Here is a 24,051-nt window from a genome sequence, read left to right on the forward strand (position 1 = left end):
GTCCCTCGCTGGAAAGCAAGTCTGAGGCCTGGGACGGACAGAGCTTATTAAGCTCAATTAACACCGGAGGTGCCATCGTCATTCATCTCCTGAACATACCATGTACAGCAACAGCACACCTGTCTGACTATGCCTTCCAGGTGATCACTTGCCAGGGGCTGAGTGTAAGCGGGCTTTGTGTCATGACCTAGGAAGAGATGATTTTCTCTGGAAATGGATCCTGTAAACAACAGAGCAAGAACTCCCTCCAGCTCATTTAAAAGAACAAATTGTTTCTCTATTTATGCCTCCCATCGGCCGCTAGTTTCAAAAGAGCCCTATGGGTCCATTAAAGCTGGCTCCTAACCTGAAAATTGAAGCTATCCTTTCCGAAGGAAAAATGTTTCTTTTCAAGAATCTAATTCAGACTTTTCCAAGTTCTGGGGAAAGTTCTTTTTCATGTTTCATATTGACAAAGCTTGCACGCCTTCAAATCTTGTTTGATCTGCAACAGGGGGTCTGCAAACTATGATCTGATGGTCAAATCTGGCCTGCTGCCTACTTTGGTAATAAATTGCTAACCATAGTTTTTCTATTTTTTAATACAAAACTGTGGCAAAAAGAAGAAGATTTCATGACATATGAAAATACCACTGAAATTCAAATGTTGGTGTCATAGATAAAGTTTTATTGGAACACAGCCACGCTTGTTCACTCATGTATTGTTGATGGCTGCTTTTTGCTCTAAAAGCACCCCAGAACAGTTGTGACAGAAACCTTCTGGCTTGAAAAGTCTAAAATACTTAATCTTTGGCCCTTTACAGGAAGTATTTGCCATACGTGATCTTGAACTACATTCGGTGGGCTCCTCATATAACCCAAATCCATGGACAAAAGCTTACCCAAAGCCCTATAGCAGTTCTTAACCACACAAACATGATCTGGAAGAGAAAGAGAGGACCCAGCATATCTCGTTTGGGGGAACGAAAGGGAGAGTCAGCCATCCTTAAACCCATTGGCCCTGTGAGGTCAAGAGCAGTGCTCCTGATATAACAGTTGCCTCTTTAACCTTGGGATTTAAGCACAACTAAAATCAGGAGTGTGTCTTTTTCAAATATTCCAGCAGTCCTCATTGAAGAGATATAAGGCAAAAAAACAAAAACAAAAACAAAAACGAAAACAAAAAAAAAACAAAACAGTCTAAGCAATACTTTAAGATTAGGGAGATTAATCCTATCATCCACAAATGCCCCCTATGACTCATCCCACTTTCCTCTCTTTTTCTCCTCCTGCTGCTTGTCAGGAATGTAGCTGGCATCAACAATTTTCCCCTTTAAGTGAATTAAGCCACTGTCTTTCCTTCTCAAGTAGCTGCTTTTTAAGTTGTCTCTCTACTCCTGACATAAAGCTTTATCCTCCCCACCTCCCCCATGTGACAACAATGCCAGGGACCAGCTTGTAGGAGAGGTAAGGAGAGTTACCTAACTGGGGTAGGGAGGAGGTGATTATGGATTGTCTATGAAAGTAAAGATGGATGCAGTAAAGATGGATGGAGAGAGGACAGGAGGGGATGCGCGGTGGGAAATAGCTCTTCCTGGGGAAAATGATCTTTTCTCTTCGGATTGGCATTTTTTTTTATATGCCACTGACACTATTATATGACACCCCTTGTGTCCTGGTTCATCTGTTCTTGCAGTTGACAGAGTGATTTTCACATAATGTCATGTTGCTCAGTAAATAGGAATAATCATGGTGATGATATTTCCACCAAAAGGTTTCACTGTTCTTCCACTTTTTTTTCTTGAAGTAAATCAAGGAAGACTATTAGTTTATCTTTAGTGAGTAGTGCTGTGACTATCTCTGTAATGGGTGCTCTCCACAACCTTTCACTAAACAAATGCTAGTCAGATAAGTAAAAGGTGTAACTTCAATGGAGGGAATCGATAGATAAGTTAAAGGGAGAGAGATCATAATTATGAAATTAAAGGGATTGATATGAATAAAAAGGTGGGGACCAAGAAGTTTCACATAAATGCAGTCTCTACATTTCAACAGCAAATGACACGCTGGTGGCCTTACTGCCCCAGGAGCCCAGCGTTTCCGCTGTATAGTTCCACATTGCATTTCTTGGCATTTCTTTATGAAAAGGCTGTTGTCTTTTTTTTACAGCTGTGCACTGGCATCTACCCTCTGAACAATGCCAGTGGGCCTGGGAAATCAGAATTTTGAAATCCCATTTCTATGCTCATGGTGGGTTGACCAGCTGGCCTGGAGGAATTTCTGGCTGTGCCAACTCTCAGCCTTCAGATGTTGCCAACTTTAAATCTTCCACCATCTTGTAGATGGTGGTTACCAAGTGCTAGCTGATTAGGAATTCACTTTCAGTGTCCACTAATGGGAGAGAGTGATTCTCCCACAGCAGGTGGAAGGCCAAATTCAAGCCTGAGGATCCCAAAGGGTAGATTTAATTGCTTTGATCTTATCTTGTAAAGTCAAGAGAATTAAAATTAAAAGTCTTGACTACTTTAAAACTTTTCAGTGACTCTTTATAACTGTCAATTATTGAGTCCAAGCCCCTTAGCATGATATTCACTGCCCTTTTTAGATAGCTTCTGATAATGTCTCCAACCCCATACCTTGCTGTGCTGCTGCTCCATCATACAGCAGGACGGGGCAGCTTGTGTTCCACTAATATGAAGTTAGTTGCTCACGTCTGTGAGCTTCTCACATGCTGTCCCTCCTGCTGGAAATGTCATTACCCCCTTCTGCAATTCCTTTCTCCTTTTCCTCTTTGAGGACTCAGCCAAGTGTCACATCTTCCAAAAAGCCTTCTCTGATAGCCTTCCTTCCCTTTGCTCAGGTCTGGAATGGTTACTTAAGTTTTTGCTCCCAAAGCTTCCCACATTTCCCTCTAAAGCAGACTAGTTATATTCTTATATTTCTGGTTTTGGTCTCTTTCTCATTGCAACGTGCATCATTTATTTTTATTTTTATTTATTTATGATAGTCACACACAGAGAGAGAGAGAGAGAGAGAGAGGCAGAGACATAGGCAGAGGGAGAAGCAGGCTCCATGCACCGGGAGCCCGACGTGGGATTCGATCCCGGGCCTTCAGGATTGCGCCCTAGGCCAAAGGCAGGCGCTAAACCACTGCACCACCCAGAGATCCCGCAACGTGCATCATTGTGTGCCTTCCTGTTCTATCTATAGATACACCAGCATTGCCTGACCCATAGCAGTTAAGTAATAAATATTTGTTGGATGGTTAAATATTTGAATAAATTCGAGTTTGCTCCATGAATGAATCAAAATGGCATCAGAACAGAATGTTCTCTGTTACTTGCAGACTATAAGCAAATTTCCACCTTTCTGCTTCCCAAACCCATGAGAATTACTGGGGTGTCACTGTTGAGTCTTATGCAAGTATGGAAAGATGCTTTATTGGCCTTTCGTTTAACATATTCTCACTGTTTTGTGTCTCTACTGCTCACAGCAAATTCATAGCAGTGTTACTGAGTTATCAGAATATAAATGGGGTGCAGGGGCTGCAGGGTGGGAGAGATGCCTGGCACACACTGATTTTCCTCAACACTAATGTCATTCTACCTCTCTCTGTCTGTCTCTCTTTCTCCTTCCCTCCTTTCTTTCTCCCTCCCTCGTTCTCTTCCCTTCCTTCATCCTCCCTTTCCTTTCTCCCCTCTCCTTTCTTTCCTTCCTTTTCTATCCAGAATAAGCTTAATTAAAGACAGCAGAGTAACTTCCCTTCCCATTGTCCTAAAGAGAGAGAATTTGGGTTAATGCAGAGGTAGAAGGAAAAAAACAAGGAGATTCAATGGAAACACTGCCCCTCTGGTGCAGCGGGAATCCCCAAATGCTCACGAAGCACATGCTTGGCTGTGTCTAAGGCACTGGGGATGCAGCTCTGAATAAGGGAGACAATAGAACCAATTCTGGTCAGTAGAAGGAGGCAGGTCATAGGCAAATAAACCAATACTGAATAACATTAGGCCAGGTAAGTTGTCATGAAGAATTCTGGAGTAGCATGAAGGGATAAATCAGGATGGGAACACCATTTAAGACTTGTGGCCAGAGAGGTCTACTGAGAGGACACTCCAGCTGAATGAAATGAAGTAGATGCCAATGAACCACTGGGAGAGGAGTGGTATTTATGCAGCAGGAACAGCATGTGTAAGTGTCCTAAGGTAGGAGCAGGCTAGGCATACTCAGGGACAGCGAGAAGGCCAGGGGGACCATGGTGAAGTGAACAAGAGGACGAGAGTCGGGAGTGAGGTCAGAGAGATTGGAAGGGCCAGAGTCTGCAGGGCCATATAGGCTGTGGTAGGGTCTTTGGATTTTATTTCAGGTGTGAGATGGGCAGCTGGCTTATGCATATGTTTAATTTGGTTCTGCATTAAGGAAAAAGTTTGCATTTTGGCTCAATTCCGTGGCTAGAGCTGTGGAATTCCCTGGGAAAAAATGCTTTGGGGACAGCCAATTCCACATTTTCTCCATAAAACCCATGGATAATCAGCAGCACTTTGCAGACTTCTGTTATTAAGAATCTAGGGATGGGGCTTCCTGGGTGGCACAGTTGGTTGAGCATCCAACTCTTGGTTTCAGCTCAGCTTATGATCTCAGGGTCATGAGACGAAGCCCTGCATTGGGCTCTGTGTTCAACGTGGAGTCTGCTTGAGATTTCCTCTCCCTCTCTCCCTCTGCCTCTCCTGGTCGAACTCTCTCTCTCAAATAAATAAATAAATCTTTAAAATAAAAGAAAAAGAAGAATCTAGCGATGCAGAACCAGGACCCCCTTTCTTTTGAGGTTTGAACCTATAGCCCTTTGATATTTCAGGACTCACAGCCACATGATACACTTGCCCAAGAGCTCCCACTTTATCTGTTTCTTTTTTTCTTTCCATATGTTTTTTTTTCCCTATATGTGTAAGGCTAAGTGCCTACACTTGTACTTATTTCCATATTCCTCAACACAGTCCTATTTGCCTTTATGTGTCTGTGCAAAAGCTTCCTGCCATTTTAAGCCTTTCCTGATGCCAGAAGTCATCCTGCACTTCTGCTCTACCCTCTGTACTCCTAACTCTAGCAAGCAGAGTGTTCTGTTGTTGTCTGTTCCTATGTTTACCCACAAGTCCCCTGGAGGCACAATCTGGGCCTAATTGATCTAGTATCCATAAAATTTAGCCCATAGAGCTCAGTTGTAAACGTTATTGGTCAACTAAATGTTGAAGACTTGAAAAGATAGAATTTAGGAGAAGGAAAGAAACATCCACCTCACTTTTAATAAAATAAAGCTGTTACATGGAGAAAGCCACAGGGAAAAATATTCTGGAGACTGTGGAGGAAGAGCCAATAAAAGGGACTCTGCACATTTTTTTTTTTTCCTGAAATGAAGGATGTCTTTAAATAGACAACATGATTTTTATGAAACTATACGAAGGATTCATGACTAGGGAAATGAAACCACTGAGTCTTTGGGATGCCAAAACTGGGCTCTTAGTCAGAGACCAAGTAATTCCAGCCTGTGGTTCCCTTGAATGCTTTCATCTTCCGGAGCCGCTGAGGCCTGGGGCTTCCCCTCTGGAGACAGGAGATAACCTAGCTATGGCCAGAGGGTAAAATGATTGAGTAAAGATAGGAAACATTCAGATATAGCATTTGTCAAACTCAAGGAAAGGTGAAAAGAGAGAGGGAGAGAGAGAGAGAAGGAAGAGGAGCAGGAGAGGAAGTAGAAAAAGAAGAGAAATACCTTCTCTCTTGTTTTTCTGGTTCATTTGCTGTCCCTTGACATCTTATGACAAGCTCATGTTTATAAAGCTGAAACATTCAAATCTCTACCATAGATTTTTTTCTTCTGGAGTTTATCTTGCCCCTCCTTTATCTAGGATTCAACTGTCCCTCCAGATCACCCTTGATGATCATCTCATAGCTGGGTTGGAAGCAGTACGTGTGCAGAGTCAATAGAATTGACCACTTGAGCTCACCATAGACTTTCTAAAGAAGCTACTCTTTGTCTACCAAATATCCCTTCTCTCTCCCTTATAAACAACAAATTTATGTGGGCAGGAATAAGCTGAACTAGACCACTTTCCCTAAACTTGCTTATAGCTTGGAGTGGTCCATGAATATGAGCAGAAGTCAATGGTGAGGTTTCCAGAAAGACTCATCTAGGAGGTACTCCTTCTTGGTTTTGGTTCTTCCTCCTTCTGGCTGCCTCATTCAGAGACATGAAGGCTGTACTGCAGCAGCCATATTGTGACATGAAAGTGACCTTGGGAATGGACCAAGCACTAAGAATGGTGGAACAGAAAAAGAGAAGGAGCCTAAGTCCCTGATAACTTGGAACTGCTATGCCAGACCTGAACCACCTAGTCTCAGATTCACCTTAGGAGAAGAAATCAACTTCCATTTTGGTTAAGTGACATTTTTTGAGTTCTCTGTTTTTTTGCAGGTGAAGGTACCCATAAATGACAAAGACTCTTCAAGGCATTTACAAATTTGCCCATCATTATGACCTCTTTCCTGCTTATTGAGATTGTGTACGACTAACATCTCTGCCATGACCCTTTCTCTGGCTGCCCCTGATTCTCCCATTCACCCCCTTTCCTTGACATTGTTCTGTCTGACATTCCGACTATCCAGTCTTCCCCACTGACAGGGAACACATGAGTAAAAATAACAATGCCGAGTACATGACCCACTTCCCCCTCAAATATCAGCACACTAAAATGTATTCAGTGGGTCCTCAATAAAGACTAATTAAATTGAAATGAAAAACTATTACTTGCCAAGCCCTGAAGAATTAACATTTTCCACCTATACTTCTTGAATAGTTTGGGACCACAATTATATGTGCACATATTTTTTCATATAGGAAGAATGAAATTTTTTTTCCTGATTATTTTTTCAACTTGGCTACTGAGGAACTGTGGCAGCAGGTACAAGGAATAGGATAATCAGGAAGAAGGAACACTGGCAATCAGGATTTAGCTGTCATGGAAAAATCAAGTTTGCTTCTTTAAGACTAGGAGGAAAGAAAACGAGGATGGTGCTGTGCAAGCCTCAAAGGATCATATGCAACTTCTCAGGTAACCTTAGAGGGAAGCAAAAGACCTGAAATAAAAACATTTAGTGGTAGGGGTGCCTGGCTGGCTCAGTCAGTGGAGTACACAACTCTTGATCTTGGGGTCATGAGTTTGAGCCCCAAATTTGGGTGTAGAGATTACTAAACATAAATAAATAAATAAGAAGTCAACTTAAAAAAACATTTAGCAGGAAATAATCAAAACATCCTTACCAAAATCTTGGTCATCTTTCTTGAAAAAAAATAAAAAGTGAAAAGTAAATTAATTGTTAGTCTCATGAAGGGGGCCAAAAAATAAGAAACAATTTAAAAGACTCTGTAAAATGCACAAAATTAATTAATTTAAAAGAAGAAGAACAACAACAACAACAACCACCACCAAAGATAAACACAAACCCTGATGCTTTCAGTTCTCTTGGGAAGAAATATCTTAAAAATGCTAGTGATTTCCCAGCAAGAAGACTGCTGAATCAGCTGAGAGAGGAAATGGTAAGTGAATATCTCCTTCAAAGTGCTCCGTAGAAGATGCATAAGTAGAGAAAGTTGTTTGTTCTCCTCCCCTGACTTACCCTTATGAAGATGGCCCGACTTATGGGTGTGCGAACCTTAGACCCCACAGAGGGTCTGGAGGGAGCTCAGAGGCTGACCTCACCTGTGGATGCATTTAGCCGTGCAGGCTTGCTCTTGTGCCTGCCCTTCTCTGCTGTCAGGAGGATGGAGTATCCCTTCCCAGGTTCCAGGCCTCTCAGGTCGTAGGAGGTGGTATCTCTGGGGAGCTTCACCTCCACTGGCTGGCCTGAGGGCAGGCTGTAGTTGAGGCGGTAATGGTCAAACTTGGCTGAAGGCTTCCTCCAGAGTAGGGTCAGGTGGGTATCTGTAGTTTCAGACACCCGAAGGTCCTTGGGTGCATCCAGGTCTGGGAGGAAAGCAGGGAGATTAACACGCCTCTAAGGCTGGAAGGCAGGGCTGCTTCTGGGGCTGAAAGGGAGCTGGGGGCTCGCATTCCAGCTCTGCCATCCAGGGGCTATGTGGCTGCAGGTGGCTTTCCGTCTGAGTCTGTTTTCCCCTCTCTAGGGTGCTGTTGTACAGTGCCTTGTTGGAATTTTGGAAGATTAAAAAGAATACGGAGGCGTATGCATACCATGGAATACTACTCGATTGAAAGCATCTAAAAGAAGGAACTGACTATTGACACAAGAAACAATTTGAATGGACCTCGAGAGAATTATGTGGAGTTAAAAAGCCAGTCTCTGCAGGCTGCATACTGTATGTATGATTCCTTCTATGTAGCATTCTTGAAATAACAACATGACAGAGATGAAGAGAAGATTAGGGATTGCCCAGGGTTAGGGAGAGGGGGCGGGAGGGAGGTGCCCATGGCTATGATAAAGGGGACAAAAGTGACCCCAGTGATAGAACTATTCTGTGTCTTAACTGTATTGATGGCTGCTTATGATAGAACCACATAGAACTAAATACATACACATACAAAAATGAATGCATGTAAAACTAGTGAAATATGCATAAAGTTGATAGATGGTATCAGTGTCAGTTTCCTGGTTGTGCTACTGTTCTATGGTTACACAGTTGTTGACCTTTGGAGGAAACTGGGCAAAGGGTTTAGGGGGATCTCTCTGTATTATTTCTCACAATAGCATGTGACTTGACAATTACTTCAAAATAAAAAGATGAAAAAGAATAGGTGCGCAAGTGTTCAGCATTGGGTCCTGCATAATGAGGAAGCCCCGTGAGGCATGATCTACATCCTCTTTGCACACTGGACCTCTTTCTTCACAGTCCCTGGGGGAAGTAAGGAGGAGACTGGTGGAGAAGTAGAGGGAAGAGTTTTCTTTTCTTTAACAAAATTTCCAGGTGGAAAAACAACAACAAAGCAAACCTTGAAGAAAGAATCAGTGGCTTCAAATCATACAGCTCCTCACCACCCTCATCCAGAGGCTGGAGCTTCAGGATGTAATGGGTAAGAGCAAATGAAAAAGAGCATTTTCAGGATGAAAATGGGTAAAGACTGTGGACTCTTATCCATAGTCTGAAACTATGTTCCTGCTACTTATCGTCTGTAGGACAAGGTTATACTATGAAAGTCAAGTGTTTTCTAAGAGAAAACCTCCCAGATGTGTTTTGATTTGTTCATGGTTTATTAAAAAATGGAACTGATTACTAGCTTAAAAGGTTTCTTATAAAATCTGGTTCCAATTTCTCCTAAAAAAAAATCTCATTCCCCTTCAGTATCATTTAGATGCGGCGTGCTTATGTTACTTTTGAATTAGACATCTGGGCTAAATGATGCTAGGGGTCCCTTTCTTTTTTTTTTTTAATATTTATTTATTTATGATAGTCACAGAGAGAGAGAGGCAGAGACACAGGCAGAGGGAGAAGCAGGCTCCATACACCGGGAACCCGACGTGGGATTCGATCCCGGGTCTCCAGGATCGCGCCCCGGGCCAAAGGCAGGCGCCAAACCGCTGCGCCACCCAGGGATCCCTAGGGGTCTCTTTCTCCTCTGAGCATGTACTGTTCCTTTCAAAGTACATTTTCTGCCTCCCGAGCCCCAGCACATCTGCCAGCACCAGCCCAGAGGTGACGGGGACCCAGGGGTGTCTCACCTGTGGCCGCGTTGATGGTGGCTGGATCGCTCTCCTTATCTGCCTTCACAGCAGACACTCCGATCCCATATTCAGTTCCTGGCCTCAGACCTAAGAGAGAACATGCAGGTGGATAGTCAGCCCCAAACTGGAAAGACTTTCAAAGGATCATCAAAATAGCTCTGAGCTGCCTGTTGCTGGAAGCTATGATTTCTCATTGTCTGGTATGTTCTACAGACTGTCTCCCTGAAGTCCAAGTGGGAGGGATAGCTGGGAATTGCACTATTTTCTCTATGTGAAGGGCTGCAAAACAAGGACATGCCTCCTGACGGGTCGGCTGGGTTTGGGAGGTGAAACTCACCTGTGAGTGTGGTTTTGGTGGTGGCTTGTGGGCTCCTTGGGACTTCGACCTCGGCATGGTCACCTCCAGAGATGGGAGCGTACTTAATTCTGTAACTGTCAACAGCTGCCTTGCCATTCCTCCATTCCAGAGTGATGCTGTTGTCTGTCTGGGAGACACGACGGAGATTTCTAGGAGCATCCAGGCCTATTTGGAAGAGGAAGGGACATTTATATTGAAAACACAGGTGCCCAGGAGACTGGGAGTCTGACAATTCAAGCTGAGACATGAAAGGCACCTGCCATTGGAGCAAAATGACAAAATCGTCCCCACCCACACAAATACTTGATGCACAGATCTAAATAAATACTACATATTGGCACCTTTCCCCATTATTTTATTTCATTTCATTTTATTTTTTTACCTTTCCCTATTATTGATGTATGTGATACTCTAGTCATTCACAAGCTCCTCAGATTTTATGCTTAAAAAAACTATATAGAAACTTACAAATAAATAAGATCTGTGAATGTTAAGAACTGGTCTATTGTGCCCATCACTGTATTTCTAATAACTCATATGGTGCTTTCTGAGCTCCAAAATATATTTATGGAATTAGTGATTGACACTCTGGGTCTTTCAAAGGAATGCCACATGCTAAGAGGTTATGGGTGTCTTTGTCACTATGCTTTATTAAACTATACTTCATTATGAAAATATTTATTTGAATTTTATTTTAATCAGCACTTTTTTTGGTCTGAGATTGTGAGACCAGCATCTTCTATGTCTGCTGTTTTTTTTTTTTAGAAGGTTATGTGGGTATAGTTTTTTTCCTTTAAAGTCTAACTCTTACAATATTTTAAAATAAACATTTAAAGGAATGAAATCTCCCTTTCTATTTTCCTACTGTCAAAGGAGCCTGGAAGACACAATCCTTTCTTTCCTGGCTGTTGACAGGGGAAGGCCTGTTACCTGTTGTGAAGGTCTCTTTGGCCGGGTTGCTGGACATGTCACCTCTACGGGAGATGAGAGACACCTCATACTCGGTGTCTGGCTTCAGGCTCCCAATGGAGTACTGGTTCTCATCATGTGTGAGATCGATGGTGGTACGGTCACCAGGCACATCTTTGATTCCGTAGGAGAGTTCAATGCCGTCAATCTCAGCCAGGGGCTTGAACCAAGTGATCAGAGCAGTGGTGTCCGTGACATCTTTCACCTCGATTTGGCTGGGGGCATCCAAGCCTGTGACAGGCAAATGACAGAGTAGTTTCAGAGATTGGGGCCAGCGTCAGGCGCTGAGCAGAGAGGGACTTACAACCAACCGTCCAGTTCCATTTCTGGAGAGTTCAGTGTATACTGACCAACTGACCTTATTTTGTCTTTCTGAGTCTTGATTTCCCATTTGACAAGCTATAGAGAAAGATGATGACAACCACCTTGCAGGGTTTGTTTTACTGAACATTAAAGGAGATAATGCTTGCAAAGCACCTAGCACAGAGCCTGGAGCATGGCAGTTACATGATAAATGCACCTTGCCCTGTTATTATTATCACTACGGTTCTCATGAGTTGAAGAAACATGCTAAGGGCCTTTTTCATTTAAAAAACAAAACAAAAAAGAAACAAAAGCAAAAATGAACTATTGGGACTTCATCAAGATAAGAAGCTTTTGCACAGCAAAGGATACGGTCAACAAAACTCAAAGACAACCTACAGAATGGGAGAAGATATTTGCAAATGACATATCAGACAAAGAGCTAGTTTCCAAGATCTATAAAGAACTTATTAAACTCAACACCAAAGAAACAAACAATCCAATCATGAAATGGGCAAAAGACATGAACAGAAATCTCACAGAGGAAGACATAGACATGGCCAACATGCATATGAGAAAATGCTCTGCATCACTTGCCATCAGGGAAATACAAATCAAAACCACAATGAGATACCACCTCACACCAGTGAGAATGGGGAAAATTAACAAGGCAGGAAACAACAAATGTTGGAGAGGATGCGGAGAAAAGGGAACCCTCTTACACTGTTGGTGGGAATGTGAACTGGTGCAGCCACTCTGGAAAACTGTGTGGAGGTTCCTCAAAGAGTTAAAAATAGACCTGCCCTACGACTCAGCAATTGCACTGTTGGGGATTTACCCCAAAGATACAAATGCAATGAAACGCCGGGACACCTGCACCCCGATGTTTCTAGCAGCAATGGCCACGATAGCCAAACTGTGGAAGGAGCCTCGGTGTCCAACGAAAGATGAATGGATAAAGAAGATGTGGTTTATGTATACAATGGAATATTACTCAGCTATTAGAAATGACAAATACCCACCATTTGCTTCAACGTGGATGGAACTGGAGGGTATTATGCTGAGTGAAGTAAGTCAGTCGGAGAAGGACAAACATTATATGTTCTCATTCATTTGGGGAATATAAATAATAGTGAAAGGGAAAATAAGGGAAGGTAGAAGAAATGTGTGGGAAATATCAGAAAGGGAGACAGAACGTAAAGACTGCTAACTCTGGGAAACGAACTAGGGGTGGTAGAAGGGGAGGAGGGCGGGGGGTGGGAGTGAATGGGTGACGGGCACTGGGTGTTATTCTGTATGTTAGTAAATTGAACACCAATAAAAAATAAATAAATAAATTATTAAAAAGTAAAAAAAAAATAAAAAACAAAAAAAAAATAAAAAACAAAACAAAAAAAAAACATTGATTTAGTCTCTCTGACTTTTTAATTAGGCAAAACTCCCTGGATGGTTGGTAACTTCTCCATCAGAATTATGGAGCCCAAAATTGAGGCCACCCCTGCCTTGGCCAGGTGTGGAAAGTTACTTATGAGGAAAGAATTCAGGCAGAAAGTCACCGCTGTCCCAAGTCTCGCTATCTTTGTGCCTCCATCTCAGCCCTCCTCCCACCCCACCCACCCTCCTGTTGTCGTGTTGTACTGTGTGTGTTCTGTTGTTGTGTTGTGATGGCAGGCATGCCATGCTATTTCTCGCCTCTTGGCCTCTGCACTTGCTGTTCCTTTGTGTCTTCGTCCTGAGATTGATCCTGCTCCCTCTAAAAATCTCCCATTCATCCCTCAAAACCCCACTTACGTGTCCTCTTTGACCCTTGTTGTAATCAGAGGAGCACATACACCCTCCTCCAAGAAGTATAAAGTTTCAGTTATGTATGGTAAGTTCTAGAGATGTGCTGGACAACACAGTGTCTGCAGCTGACAACAGTCATGAAGAGAGTAAATCTCATTCTAAATAGTCTTAGCACAATTAAAAATAAGAGAATCCTCATGCACTTTTTTTCACTCTTTTGTAACATATTTCTCTATAGTTTATTCAAGCTGTATTATTCAATTTAGATAGGGATCTAAATTCATTTATTTAGAGAGTGGGTCTTTGACCCCTTTTAATTCCCAGAAGAGTGTCAGACTTTGTCATTTATGTCTTAATTCTTTTTTTCTAAGTATATAAACCATTTTAATGCACACATTAAAACAGACCAAGCATTTGGTAAATGCCTAAAATTAAGATATTTAGGCAGTTAGTCAATGTTTCTTTATTTCTTCAATTTAAAAATAGCTAAGTTTGTGTTTTCAGCATTGGTTGAGGAGATATCAGATGAAAGGAACTGCAGTGTTATATGGAAAATGAGAAGAAGGGATAAGACATATCTGATTATAAGAAACCTGCAGAGTCTATTTTTTGACTTCTAAGTGTTTAGCGCATCAGTCTCAGCTTATGGACAATGAGCCCACAAGATACACAAGGAAAACAAAACTACAATGCAACAGTGAACCTGCCTGTCCTGTGTTCTTACAGATGCTAGCAAGCACCCAAACCACGCCTGCTACTAGCCTTAGCAGCTGTTTTGTAAGAAGTTGGGATTGAGTTATGCTCACTGATGTTCCCCCTCACCCCCCCAGCGACCCTTGAGACCCTTGAATAAGAGGAGATTAGCACTGCTGTGTGCTGACTACATGTCAAGCACAATGCTTTGTCATGTATGTCTTAACTCTCATGATGACCCCACAAGGACACTATAAACCCATTTTCCTGATGGTAGGTCATAGGATTAAAGAAATAGAATTGCACAAGGTGATGGTGAGCAATGAAGCTGGAATTCACACTCAGGTCTGTTTGGGTCCACAGCCCATGCTCTTGCTCCTTTAAAGGACTCTCAAAAGCATCCAGGTGCCAGAAACAGTTATGATACAGTCTTATACAGATAAGAAGAGAGGAGGAGCCAAAAATGCTTTGTTACCCAAACTTTAAGGCTAACCTTTAAACCTGAATAAAGTTCAGCTATCAGCAAAATGAACACATAAATGTCTGCCTCTCAATGTTGATATTTATGTGATTATGGAACTTCAGGTGTTGGGATGTTTGTCCTGCAAGAAGAATAAAGCAGCTAATCCCCGGAGTTAGACTAAAAAGAAAGAGGCAGATAAAAGAAACGGTGTTTTTTTTTTTTTTTTTGGTGTGTGTGTGTGTGTGTGTGTGTGTGTGTGTGTGTAGTTTCGGTGTGCCTTCTCTACAGCAGGTAAGCATTTACTGGGTCTTTTCTATGCCTTTCTGGTGATCTAATGATTTTTTTCCTGTTGATACCACTCTCTACCTACCACAGAGGGATGGTGTCAGAATGATGGAAAACACTTGCTTATAGAGGAGACAATCTAGGAGTTGGCTCTGAGCTAGGCAAAATGTGCAAATATTTAAATGCAAGATGTTCTTTCTTGTCATTAGTCAACAGATTTAATTTTTCCAACAACTCTTGCCAAAAAGAATCAATTCCTTATACAGTTGGCACATACACTATCCTGAAGGAGATAAAGGTTTTCCCAAATGGCAGTGCAAAATAAATTTATTTATTTATTGATGTTCATGATTTTGCTTCTTGGTAGAATGATTCCAAATTCAGACTTTCTTCCCCCCCGCCCCCCCACCAAGGGATCTAGTAGTGCCGAATTCTGATCTACCTCCAAGAAGTTCTGACATCTTTATTATTGAGTGACACTTAAGTTTCTACTGGAGATACGGGATGGACACTCTTCATAGACCAGCTCCTAGTCAATGCCAGTGGTAACTGAGGTGAAAGTCATAAAACTAGATCCTCACTGACAATTGTGGCCTCGTGGCGGCCCGTTGTTAACCATGTGGTCTTTGTTAGAGTGATTTAGGTTCCCAAAGTCTCAGTTTCTACTCTTGAAAAGTAGCAGCTATAATATGTGTCCTACCTCTTTCACAGGACTGGAGTATTAGATGATGTGGTGGGTTATTTACCGTGGTCTCTCTTATCTGTCTTCCTATACCTGTGCCCCCTTTGAAATCGCTTTGAGGCTCCTTTCATCAAGGGATGGGTCTGTTTCCCCACCCCTTAAGTCTGGACTGGCCTTGAGATTTGCTTTGACAGAGTGATACAGTGTCACGTGAGCAGGCCCAGGTTAGCAGGCTGGAGGCTGAGAGAGCAGAAAGGCACATCCTGGTTGAGGCCACCCAGGGCCGACCAGCCCCCAGCCCCCACAGATGCATAAGCGAGCATGCAAAACATGGTCTCAAACAGAGTTGCCCAGCAGAGCCCAACCCCAAATCACCAATGTGCAGAATCATTGTTTTAAGCTTGTTTTTTTTTTTTTTTTTTTTTTTTTTTTTTTTTTACGTAGCAAAATCTGGTCGATGCAGAAGCTATGTAAGAGGAAATGCTATCGAGCGGAGGCACTAAGGGGGACAGTCAGCTATGTCACAGTGTCTACGCTACTAAAGGTGGTACTCACGGGTTGTGGTCACCCTCTTCAGGCCTGGGCCCCGGGTATTATTCTTCACGATGTGCAGAGAGATCTCATACTCTTGCCCGGGCGCCAGGCCAGTCTGCCGGTATGTGGTCTCTGGCCTCCTCAGGCTTTTGGTGATCTCTCCCTCATCTTCTTTATTCTGGAAGACAGGAGGACCTTGGTAAGACCTAAAGGAGGTGCCAACCTCTTCTTCTCTGTGACTCATTCCTTCCACATCCACTTCTTCGCTAAACTCTCACTGGGCTGCCGATCAGCGTGGCAGGTACTGGGGACACACAGATGATAAGGACACTTCTCGAGTTGACGTGTCTCTCTTGCTAACCTCTCTACTCACTCCTGTGACATTTCAGCCAAGGGACAGAATGTGAGAGCCAAAGTAGCTCTAGAGCCACAGATTCCATCTTTCCCATGACAGACCGAGAAGCAAGCATCAGAGAAGTTGGCTGGTTGTCCCATAGGCACCCAGTGAGTTAGTGCCCGGGCTTGGTCTCAGGAACCTGATTCCCTGCCTCTTCTGTGCTTTAAGGCCCAGACAGAAAGGATGCTCAACCTCAGATATGCCTGGGGCATCGGGAGACAGAGGTCATTTTTCCTCTTCTTTGTGTCTGAGTAGAAATTTGCCAGAATATGAGGAGCAGAGGGGACCCAGAGATGGCTTAACATCTACTTGAGTTCACAGCCCTCAGGGCTACGCTTACCGACTTCTTGAAACCCCTTAGATATAGGGGAAAACATGCGGGGGCTAACCACAGCCCTGTCCTCCCCCAGAAGCTAGGGAAATAAAGCCAATATGAGTCTGTAGAGCCCTGGGACCGTCTTTCAGATCCTCGAGGCCAAATATGCCTGCTCCTCTGTGCTCCTTACCATATTCCGGAAGATGATCTCCCAGGTTTCAAAAGCAATGTCCAGAGGATCCCACTCCACTTCCACAGACGTCTCCTTGATGGACTTGAACTTCAGGCCTTCAGGTGCCGGTAAGTCTGTCAGGAAGAACAGAGGGAAGGATGGCTGCATATTTGGGGTGGTGGTGGTGACAGAGTGATGATTCCCCCAAGCCCCACTGGTGGGTGCCCCAGCCCTGTCAGAGCCGGATTCTATTTCTGACCACATCCGGGATGCTGTTTACCGCCGGGCAGTATGAAAATTAGCATTAGGACCCACCATATGGGTAAATACTGGCTGTTTCACAGGGTTAAGCCATGTGAACACAGGGTTTGGAATCAGCCAGACTTGGGCTCGAATCTAAGCTCCGCCACTGCAAGTTTTGTGTGCAGGGACAAGTTGCACAAAGCGCCCAAGCCTCAGCTTCTTTGCTCAGGAGGAAGAGGTACGTAAGGGAATGTAAAGAAGACTCAGCGATGTGCTGCCTGTAGACCGCTGGGCATGGTTCCTGGCCCACGGCATACGTTCGATACGTGGCGGCCCGTGGTATATTTACTAAGCAAAAATAAGGACCAGTTTCTAGCCACAACTTGCTCTTTAGGTGTGAGGCTAATTGTACTGAAGTTGGATTCTTAAAGGAGTAACTGGAACCCTAATGTTTCTACTCTTTGTTTTATTTTTTATTTATTTATTTTTGATATGTGAACAATGAGCGCCCTAGAAAGGTCGTGGTAGAGTGGTTAAGAGCATAAACCTGCAACCAGACCGCCAGGGATGAACTCCTACTTCCAGCACTTATTAACAGTCTGATTTTGGGATGCGAAGCTGATCTTTCAGCCTCAGCTTTCTCATCTGCAAAATGGGTTAATAATTGTCCCGATCTCACAGGGTTACTGTGAGTTGAATGAAGTAGTAGATGAGGGGTTGCATTAAAGGAGGTTTCAATGGGCTGGACTGGATGCCAGGGTCCTCATCGGTGCAACGATGGAAGGACAGCCGGGCAGCTATGGGGGCAAAGGTGAAGCAGTAAGTCACGGGGGTGGGTCGTGTCCTGGGCAAACCAAGGGCAATAGAGGCTGTGGAGGCTGGGGGAGCATTCTGCGCACTCACAAGTGGCCACTCGGGCGCTGACGGGAATGCTCTTCTTGTTTTCCAGGATGGCGAACACGCGGATGAAGTACTCCACGCCGGGCTCCAGCTCCCGGATGGTGGTGGATGTCTGGTCCCCGGGCACGCGGAACTGCATCTCCAGGCCGTCCTCATGGGTGGGTGTGTAGGTGACGAGGTACTCCGTGACCCGCATCTCGTTGTCCCAGGCCAGGTTTACGGTCTCTTCCGTCACCTCTGTCACGATGAGGTCTTTCGGAGGGGACACTGGCAGGAATACGAAAGGACGGCTGGGGTCAGGCGGGGTCAGTCGGGTCCCCTATAAAATTCGCTGTCGGTTTGTTTCCCTTCACTTGTCCCTTCCACTGTCTATCACAGAGCCCTACAATCCAGCTCCCATTCCCTAAAATGAAAAACTCACCAAGGACCTCCTGCTGTGACCCGACCTGAAAAGCTTTGGTGGCCTTCGGGCTCAAGTCCTGAGTCCGCAGTGCGGCCTTCAGCTTTCCTCGTGACCTGGCCCCTCTGAGTTTTCTACTCTCTGGACCTCAGCTCAGCTTCAGGCCGCCTGAGTGCAGCTCCCTGCTCTGAACTCAAGGTCACCCCTCATGTGCTGGAAGGGGACCTGGGGCTGATTTGGTCCAATTCTTTCATTTCCTAGATGTGAGCGAGGCCGAGGGACTTGCCTAGCTTTGCTCATCTCATCAACTTTGGGACTCACACCTCCTCCCCGCTAGCCTGGCGCTCCTCCCAGCTAGGCTTCCCTGCCTTGGGCACATTAGCCACATTTATTTATTCATTTCAACCACACTTTAGTCAGGGCGGAAATTCTCTATTACAGCAGGTATGGTGTGGGTGGGTGAGAGGACCACAAACAAGACTCTCACCCAACGCCCGCAGTGTCATTCTTTGCTGTATTTTCACTCAAACCGGGATTAGTGAGCGCTTACTGTATACTGCGCCTTGGGCTGTCTGGATAGCGCTCCTTTCAGGAGCCCGCAATCCCTGGGGTCAAATATAGTCATGAAAAACTGAGTTAAGAGTTAGTCACGACCTCCCTGCCTCCTAAGTGATTCACTGGCCTTTATTCTCTAGCTGGGTGTGCGTTTAAAACGGTTTTACGTAATCTCACTGTCTGTTCAAATTGTGCTGAATTTCTGCTTCTATTCAGACAGAGGGATTCAGGTTCTTTGGGGTTCGGTGTCAGTGGGGAGTAGGACAGAAGGCTCACGTCTAGCAAAACGGCTGTTTTCCTTTCATCTCCCTCACCACAGGGCCCCGGGGATTACACTTGGTGTAGACCAAGGGGGTAGACTCGGACAGCAGCTCCGAGGTGCATGAGCTAGGGGTGGCCTTGGGACAGTTCCAGGACCGCCCTGAGCCTCCGAGCCCTCCGGTGGGTGGCCCAGTGACAGGTGGCCCGTGCGCGCGTCATGCGCTGCGGCTGTGCAGGCCGCCCCGGGATGGGCTCCTGCAGCAACTCACCCTGGGAGCAGTCCTCCCCGGCGTGGCCCTCGCTGCACACGCAGCGGCCCTCCACGCACTGCCCCCAGCCGCTGCAGCCGTTGGGGCACGAGCGCTGCCCGCAGTCCGGGCCCGTGAAGCCCTCCTGGCAGGTGCACCGACCGTCCTCGCAGCGGCCCCGGCCCTGACAGTCGCCGGGGCACCTCCGCTCCTGGCACGTGGCGCCCGTGAAGCCCTCGTGGCACACGCACTGCCCGTTCACACAGCGGCCCTGGCCGTGGCAGTCCGCGGGGCACGCGAGGTCGGCGCAGTCGGGGCCCGTGAAGCCGTGCTCACACTCGCACCGCCCGGCCACGCAGCGGCCCCGGTCGCTGCAGTCCCTGGGGCACCGCAGGTCGCGGCAGTCCTCCCCGGTGTAGCCGTCGTCGCAGACACACATGCCGTTCACGCAGCGGCCGTGCTGGTGGCAGTCGTTGGGGCAGCTCATGTCGCTGCAGTCGTAGCCCTGGAAGCCCGGCTCGCACACGCACTGGCCCTGCACGCAGCGGCCGCGGCTGTGACAGTCGTTGGGGCACCGCAGCTGGCCGCAGTCCTCCCCGGTGTGGCCCTCGTCGCACACGCACTGCCCGTTGACACAGTGGCCGTGGCCGCTGCAGCCCCTGGGACACTGGAGCTGGCCGCAGTCGGGCCCGCCGAAGCCGGCGTCGCACTCGCACCTGCCGTGCACGCAGCGGCCGCGGTGGTGGCAGTCGTTGGGGCAGCTCCTGTCGCTGCAGTCGGGCCCGGCAAAGCCCGGCTCACACACGCACTGGCCCTGCTCGCAGCGGCCGCGGCCCGTGCAGGCGTTGGGGCAGCTGAGCTGGCCGCAGTCCTCGCCCGAGAAGCCCTGCTCGCAGTAGCAGGTGCCGTTGACGCAGCGGCCGCGGTCGAAGCAGTCATTGGGGCAGATGAGCTCGCTGCAGTCCTCGCCCGTGAAGCCCTCGTCGCACACGCACTCGTTCTCCACGCACCGCCCGCGGTTGTGGCAGCTGTTGAGGCACAGGGGCTCGCTGCAGTCCTCGCCCGCGAAGCCGTCCTGGCACACGCAGCGGCCCTCCACGCACCTGCCGTGCTCCTCGTTGCAGGGCACAGGGCACACCTCGTCGCCGCAGTCGGCGCCCGTGTACCCTTCGAAACACACGCAGACCCCGCTCACGCACTTGCCCTGGTCGTTGCAGTCGCTGGGACAGGCCAGCTGGCTGCAGTCCTCCCCCGTGAAACCCTCGTCGCAGACGCACTGGCCGTCCAGGCACTGGCCTCGCAGGTGACAGTTGCCGGGACATTCGGGCTCCGAGCAGTTGGGGCCTTTCCAGCCCGGCTCACACACACAGCCACAGCCTTCCGTGCTGAAGTTTCCGCGGCCGCTGCACAAGGGCCTGGTGTCCAGGCGGCCTGCAACGACAGAGCAGAGGCGGGCAGCTGAGCAGAAGCTGCGGCTTTCCCTGGCACTGCCTGCCAGACCCAGATTCAAATTCAGCCAGAAGGCGGTGGCACCCTCAGGTTTCTATGTGGCTCGAAAACTGGTTGCCTTGTGCGCGGATGGGTGGGAACAGACATCTGACTAGTGGAGATACGAATTCTTCACCTGCACACTCATGCAAAGATTGTGTACTTATGTGTGTAGCTCTGTGTGTGTGTGTGTGTGTGTGTGTGTGTGTGTGTGTCTGCACCCCTCTACCCCCAGCCCTGGAGGGGATCCATAGTTTTTATCAAATTTTCAAGTATTCCCATGACCCCAGGGATCACAAATCATTGCCTCGTGGAATGTGTTATGCTGGGCTCTGTGATTTCTCCTGCACCTAGCCAAGGTCAGACACATTAAGAGAACAATTGTTTCACACAAGAAATATTTGTTGATCTGAGCTCAATTCTGATCTGGCTCAGGAGCTGTGCTGCATTTGGAAAGGGAGTTAGATGCTCTGGAGATCAGCTTCTTCATCGGTCAAGTGGGACCAATAGCCTAGTTCCCTGCGGTGTATCAGGGTTAAGCGAGGACACCACAGACCTACTGTTGTTCTCATTGTGATTTTCTCTTGCAGAGTTGGATTTATTTTTTTTGGGGGGGGGGGGCTGACTCAAGTCAGTATGTGGGTTTATGACGTGACCAAACTTTCTAATTTTCCGTAACTGAAATGAGGCTGTTCAGGAATGGCTTTCTCATTCTGTCTCTAGGACTCTCAATGTGGCTCTGCCCCCATAGCACTCCTGTGCGTCTATCTATCTTTTTTCCTCCTCATCCCGAAGGCTGCAGTGGTGGGTTAATCTGAGAAAGACATGGTCAGGGTTGACATGACTCCAGCTCTTTGAAGTCTACATAATGTCTTGGCTCAGCTTGCAGGAGTGACTGGTGTAGTCTCCATGGAGCCAAGGAGAGGAAACAAAGCTCACTCCATTTTCTCTGCACCCAAATACAGTCGCATTAATATGTTTTTTCTCCTTCCTCACAGCAGGGAAGAAGGCCATTAGAACAAATAGTTTGAAAGGTGAGAATCTAAACATACGTTTTCATGCAGGGGAGCCGCTGGACACATGAGGCTAGTAGGAAAAAACTGGATCGTGGCTAGTCTGAACTGAGATTTGCTACACATGGTAATACATACGGCATTTCAAAGACTTAGTTTAAAGAAGGGAATGCAAAATGGCCATTAACAATTTTTGTGTTGATTCCAGGAGGAAAATTGGATGATTTGGTTACACTCAGCTAAATAAAATAGTTGATTAAAAACTATTTTCACCTGTTCCTTTTTTAATTTCTTTAATGTGAAGACTGGGAAAAGTCAGGAATACATATCTGGCTCACGTTATATTCCTATTGGGCAGCACCGCACTAGACGATGACTTCAACCCCTTCTTTAGCGTTCATCGTATTGTGTAACTTCATCTGCTTTTTGCCAGGCAGATGATGAAAGTGGAAGATAAAGTAATCTGTGCCTAAAGAAACATTTTCCCCCCTCCCCTGGAAACTTAGAGCATGTCCTATAGTCCCCTCCGCTTACGGGGACTAGGTACGGGGACTAGGTCCACTCTTGAAGGAACTTATCAAAGTGCTTTCTGGTCATTTTTTCAGGGTGGCAGAAATAAAGATGTTCAGCTCTGATTTGAAGCTGACAAAACTCCCATAGCCCTAACTCTAGGCAGTGAAGATGAAGATAATTCTAAAGTGTCAAAATCTCTGAAAAAAGGACCCAATGGTGGGGGAGAGGGGGGTGCGGTGTGTGAGCTCCGGTGCATTCAGTGTTCCTCTCTCTCATTACCCTGGTTGTCATGATGTGTCAGTTGGTTAACTTCTTTGAGTCTCAGCTGTTAGATCTGTGGAATGGGAGTATTCAACCTTATCTCAAAGGGTTGTTGGAAGGGTTCAATGAGGTAAAGAATGACAGCACCTGATGCACAAAGAGGGCTCAATGCATATTGTGATCGTGGTTGTTGGTGCCTTTAAACTGGAACATTTTTCCAGTTTCCAGACTTTGCATGACCACAGGCAGCGCTGTGTCTTTGTGCGAACACCAGGGTGTGGGAGATTGTGGTTGTGGTTCAAGTCCTAACTCGGCCACTTGTGGCAGGACCATGAGGCATCCTACCCTCCTTCTGGGCCTTAGTTTTCCTGCTGGGACAATGAGGTGATAGGGCCATAGACGAGCACTTTTCAGAGAGTGATCTGGGGTCAGGAATTTCATAATGTGCTTATAGGTTTTGGGATAGAGAATGTGTAGATCTCATGGTCAAATAGGTGTTAGAAACCGGTCATTAAAGTGAAACAAGGTTTTTCCGAGCAAGACTTCTCAGGGGCCTAGAAACTCCTCTGAGAAGCATTTGTCATCAAGGCTCTCTAAGAGCAGAGTGGAGATGGTTACATTCCCCACATTTATCTGACCATATAATCTCTTCTCAATGAACACTTTGTGAGGCCAGTCCCCAGGGAAGGTGCTTTGGAATCAAAGTGACAGATCTGGCCATGCTCATCACTTCTCCCATCTGGGCAGTGAGGGGCTGGGTGTACCTTCGGCAGGCTGGAGACAGCAGCCAGCTCCCGTGGTGCACTGCTCCCGCAGGGAAGACACAAGATTCTCCAGCTCCTCCAATCTGCTCAGAAGCTCCTTGACATCAGGAGCTGCCGCGCAACCACAGGCCCGGCGGGGGATGTTGATGCGGTGTGTGAAGACAATTTGGTTTTCCCCGTCGACCGTGTGCTCCTGGAAGCTCTCGCTGGGCTCTGAAGGTGGGGCCAGCTCTTTCTCCCCACTGGCTGACTCCAGGTCCACCGAGCACTGGGAACCTACGGGCAGCTTGATGTTGTAGACGTGGTTAAACACCACTGGCTGGTGTTCCTCGGACAGAGTGACATTCACTCCACTCTCTCGCTTGTGCCGGATGACTTTCTTGAGGACCCCACCTTCGGTTGTGAGGGTGAGCAAAGCTAGGAGGATGCCCGCCAACAGCCGAGTCGCAGCCCCCATGGTGGAGGTGGGTTTGGCTGGGGGTTTCTGCGTTCTTGATCCTGGGGTGTCTCAGTCTCAGGCAGATGTGGGGACGTGGAAGCACAGAGTAGAATCCCGATCAGCTTGTTCGTGCTCTTCTTGAAGAACTCCCCTCTACAAGAAGGTGAGGGAAAACAACACGCTTGTTAGTATCTAATGCTCATGGAATCTACTGAGTATTGTAATTCCCAGGGAATTCTGATGTTCCATCCCTGGGGTGTTGATGCAAACTGGTCTCTAAAAGAATATTACCATCTCCAAGGGA

At 46.5% G+C, this 24,051-nt stretch overlaps 1 protein-coding gene across 1 annotated transcript in view; it reads right to left on the reverse strand.

Annotated features, from left to right (window-relative positions):
* TNC (tenascin C) overlaps positions 1-23,765 on the reverse strand; it is a 65,281-nt gene extending 41,516 nt beyond the window's left edge. The window contains 9 exon segments of the mRNA NM_001195149.1: positions 7,731-7,994; positions 9,703-9,792; positions 10,043-10,228; positions 10,994-11,263; positions 15,799-15,955; positions 16,681-16,796; positions 17,809-18,072; positions 19,291-20,700; positions 23,309-23,765. Of these exon segments, the coding sequence (NP_001182078.1) occupies positions 7,731-7,994; positions 9,703-9,792; positions 10,043-10,228; positions 10,994-11,263; positions 15,799-15,955; positions 16,681-16,796; positions 17,809-18,072; positions 19,291-20,700; positions 23,309-23,765 (3,214 nt within the window).
* Between the last annotated feature and the right edge of the window lie 286 nt (positions 23,766-24,051).

The sequence above is a fragment of the Canis lupus genome, chromosome 11 (genome assembly GCF_011100685.1).
Source record: "Canis lupus familiaris isolate Mischka breed German Shepherd chromosome 11, alternate assembly UU_Cfam_GSD_1.0, whole genome shotgun sequence".
Taxonomy (NCBI): domain Eukaryota; kingdom Metazoa; phylum Chordata; class Mammalia; order Carnivora; family Canidae; genus Canis; species Canis lupus.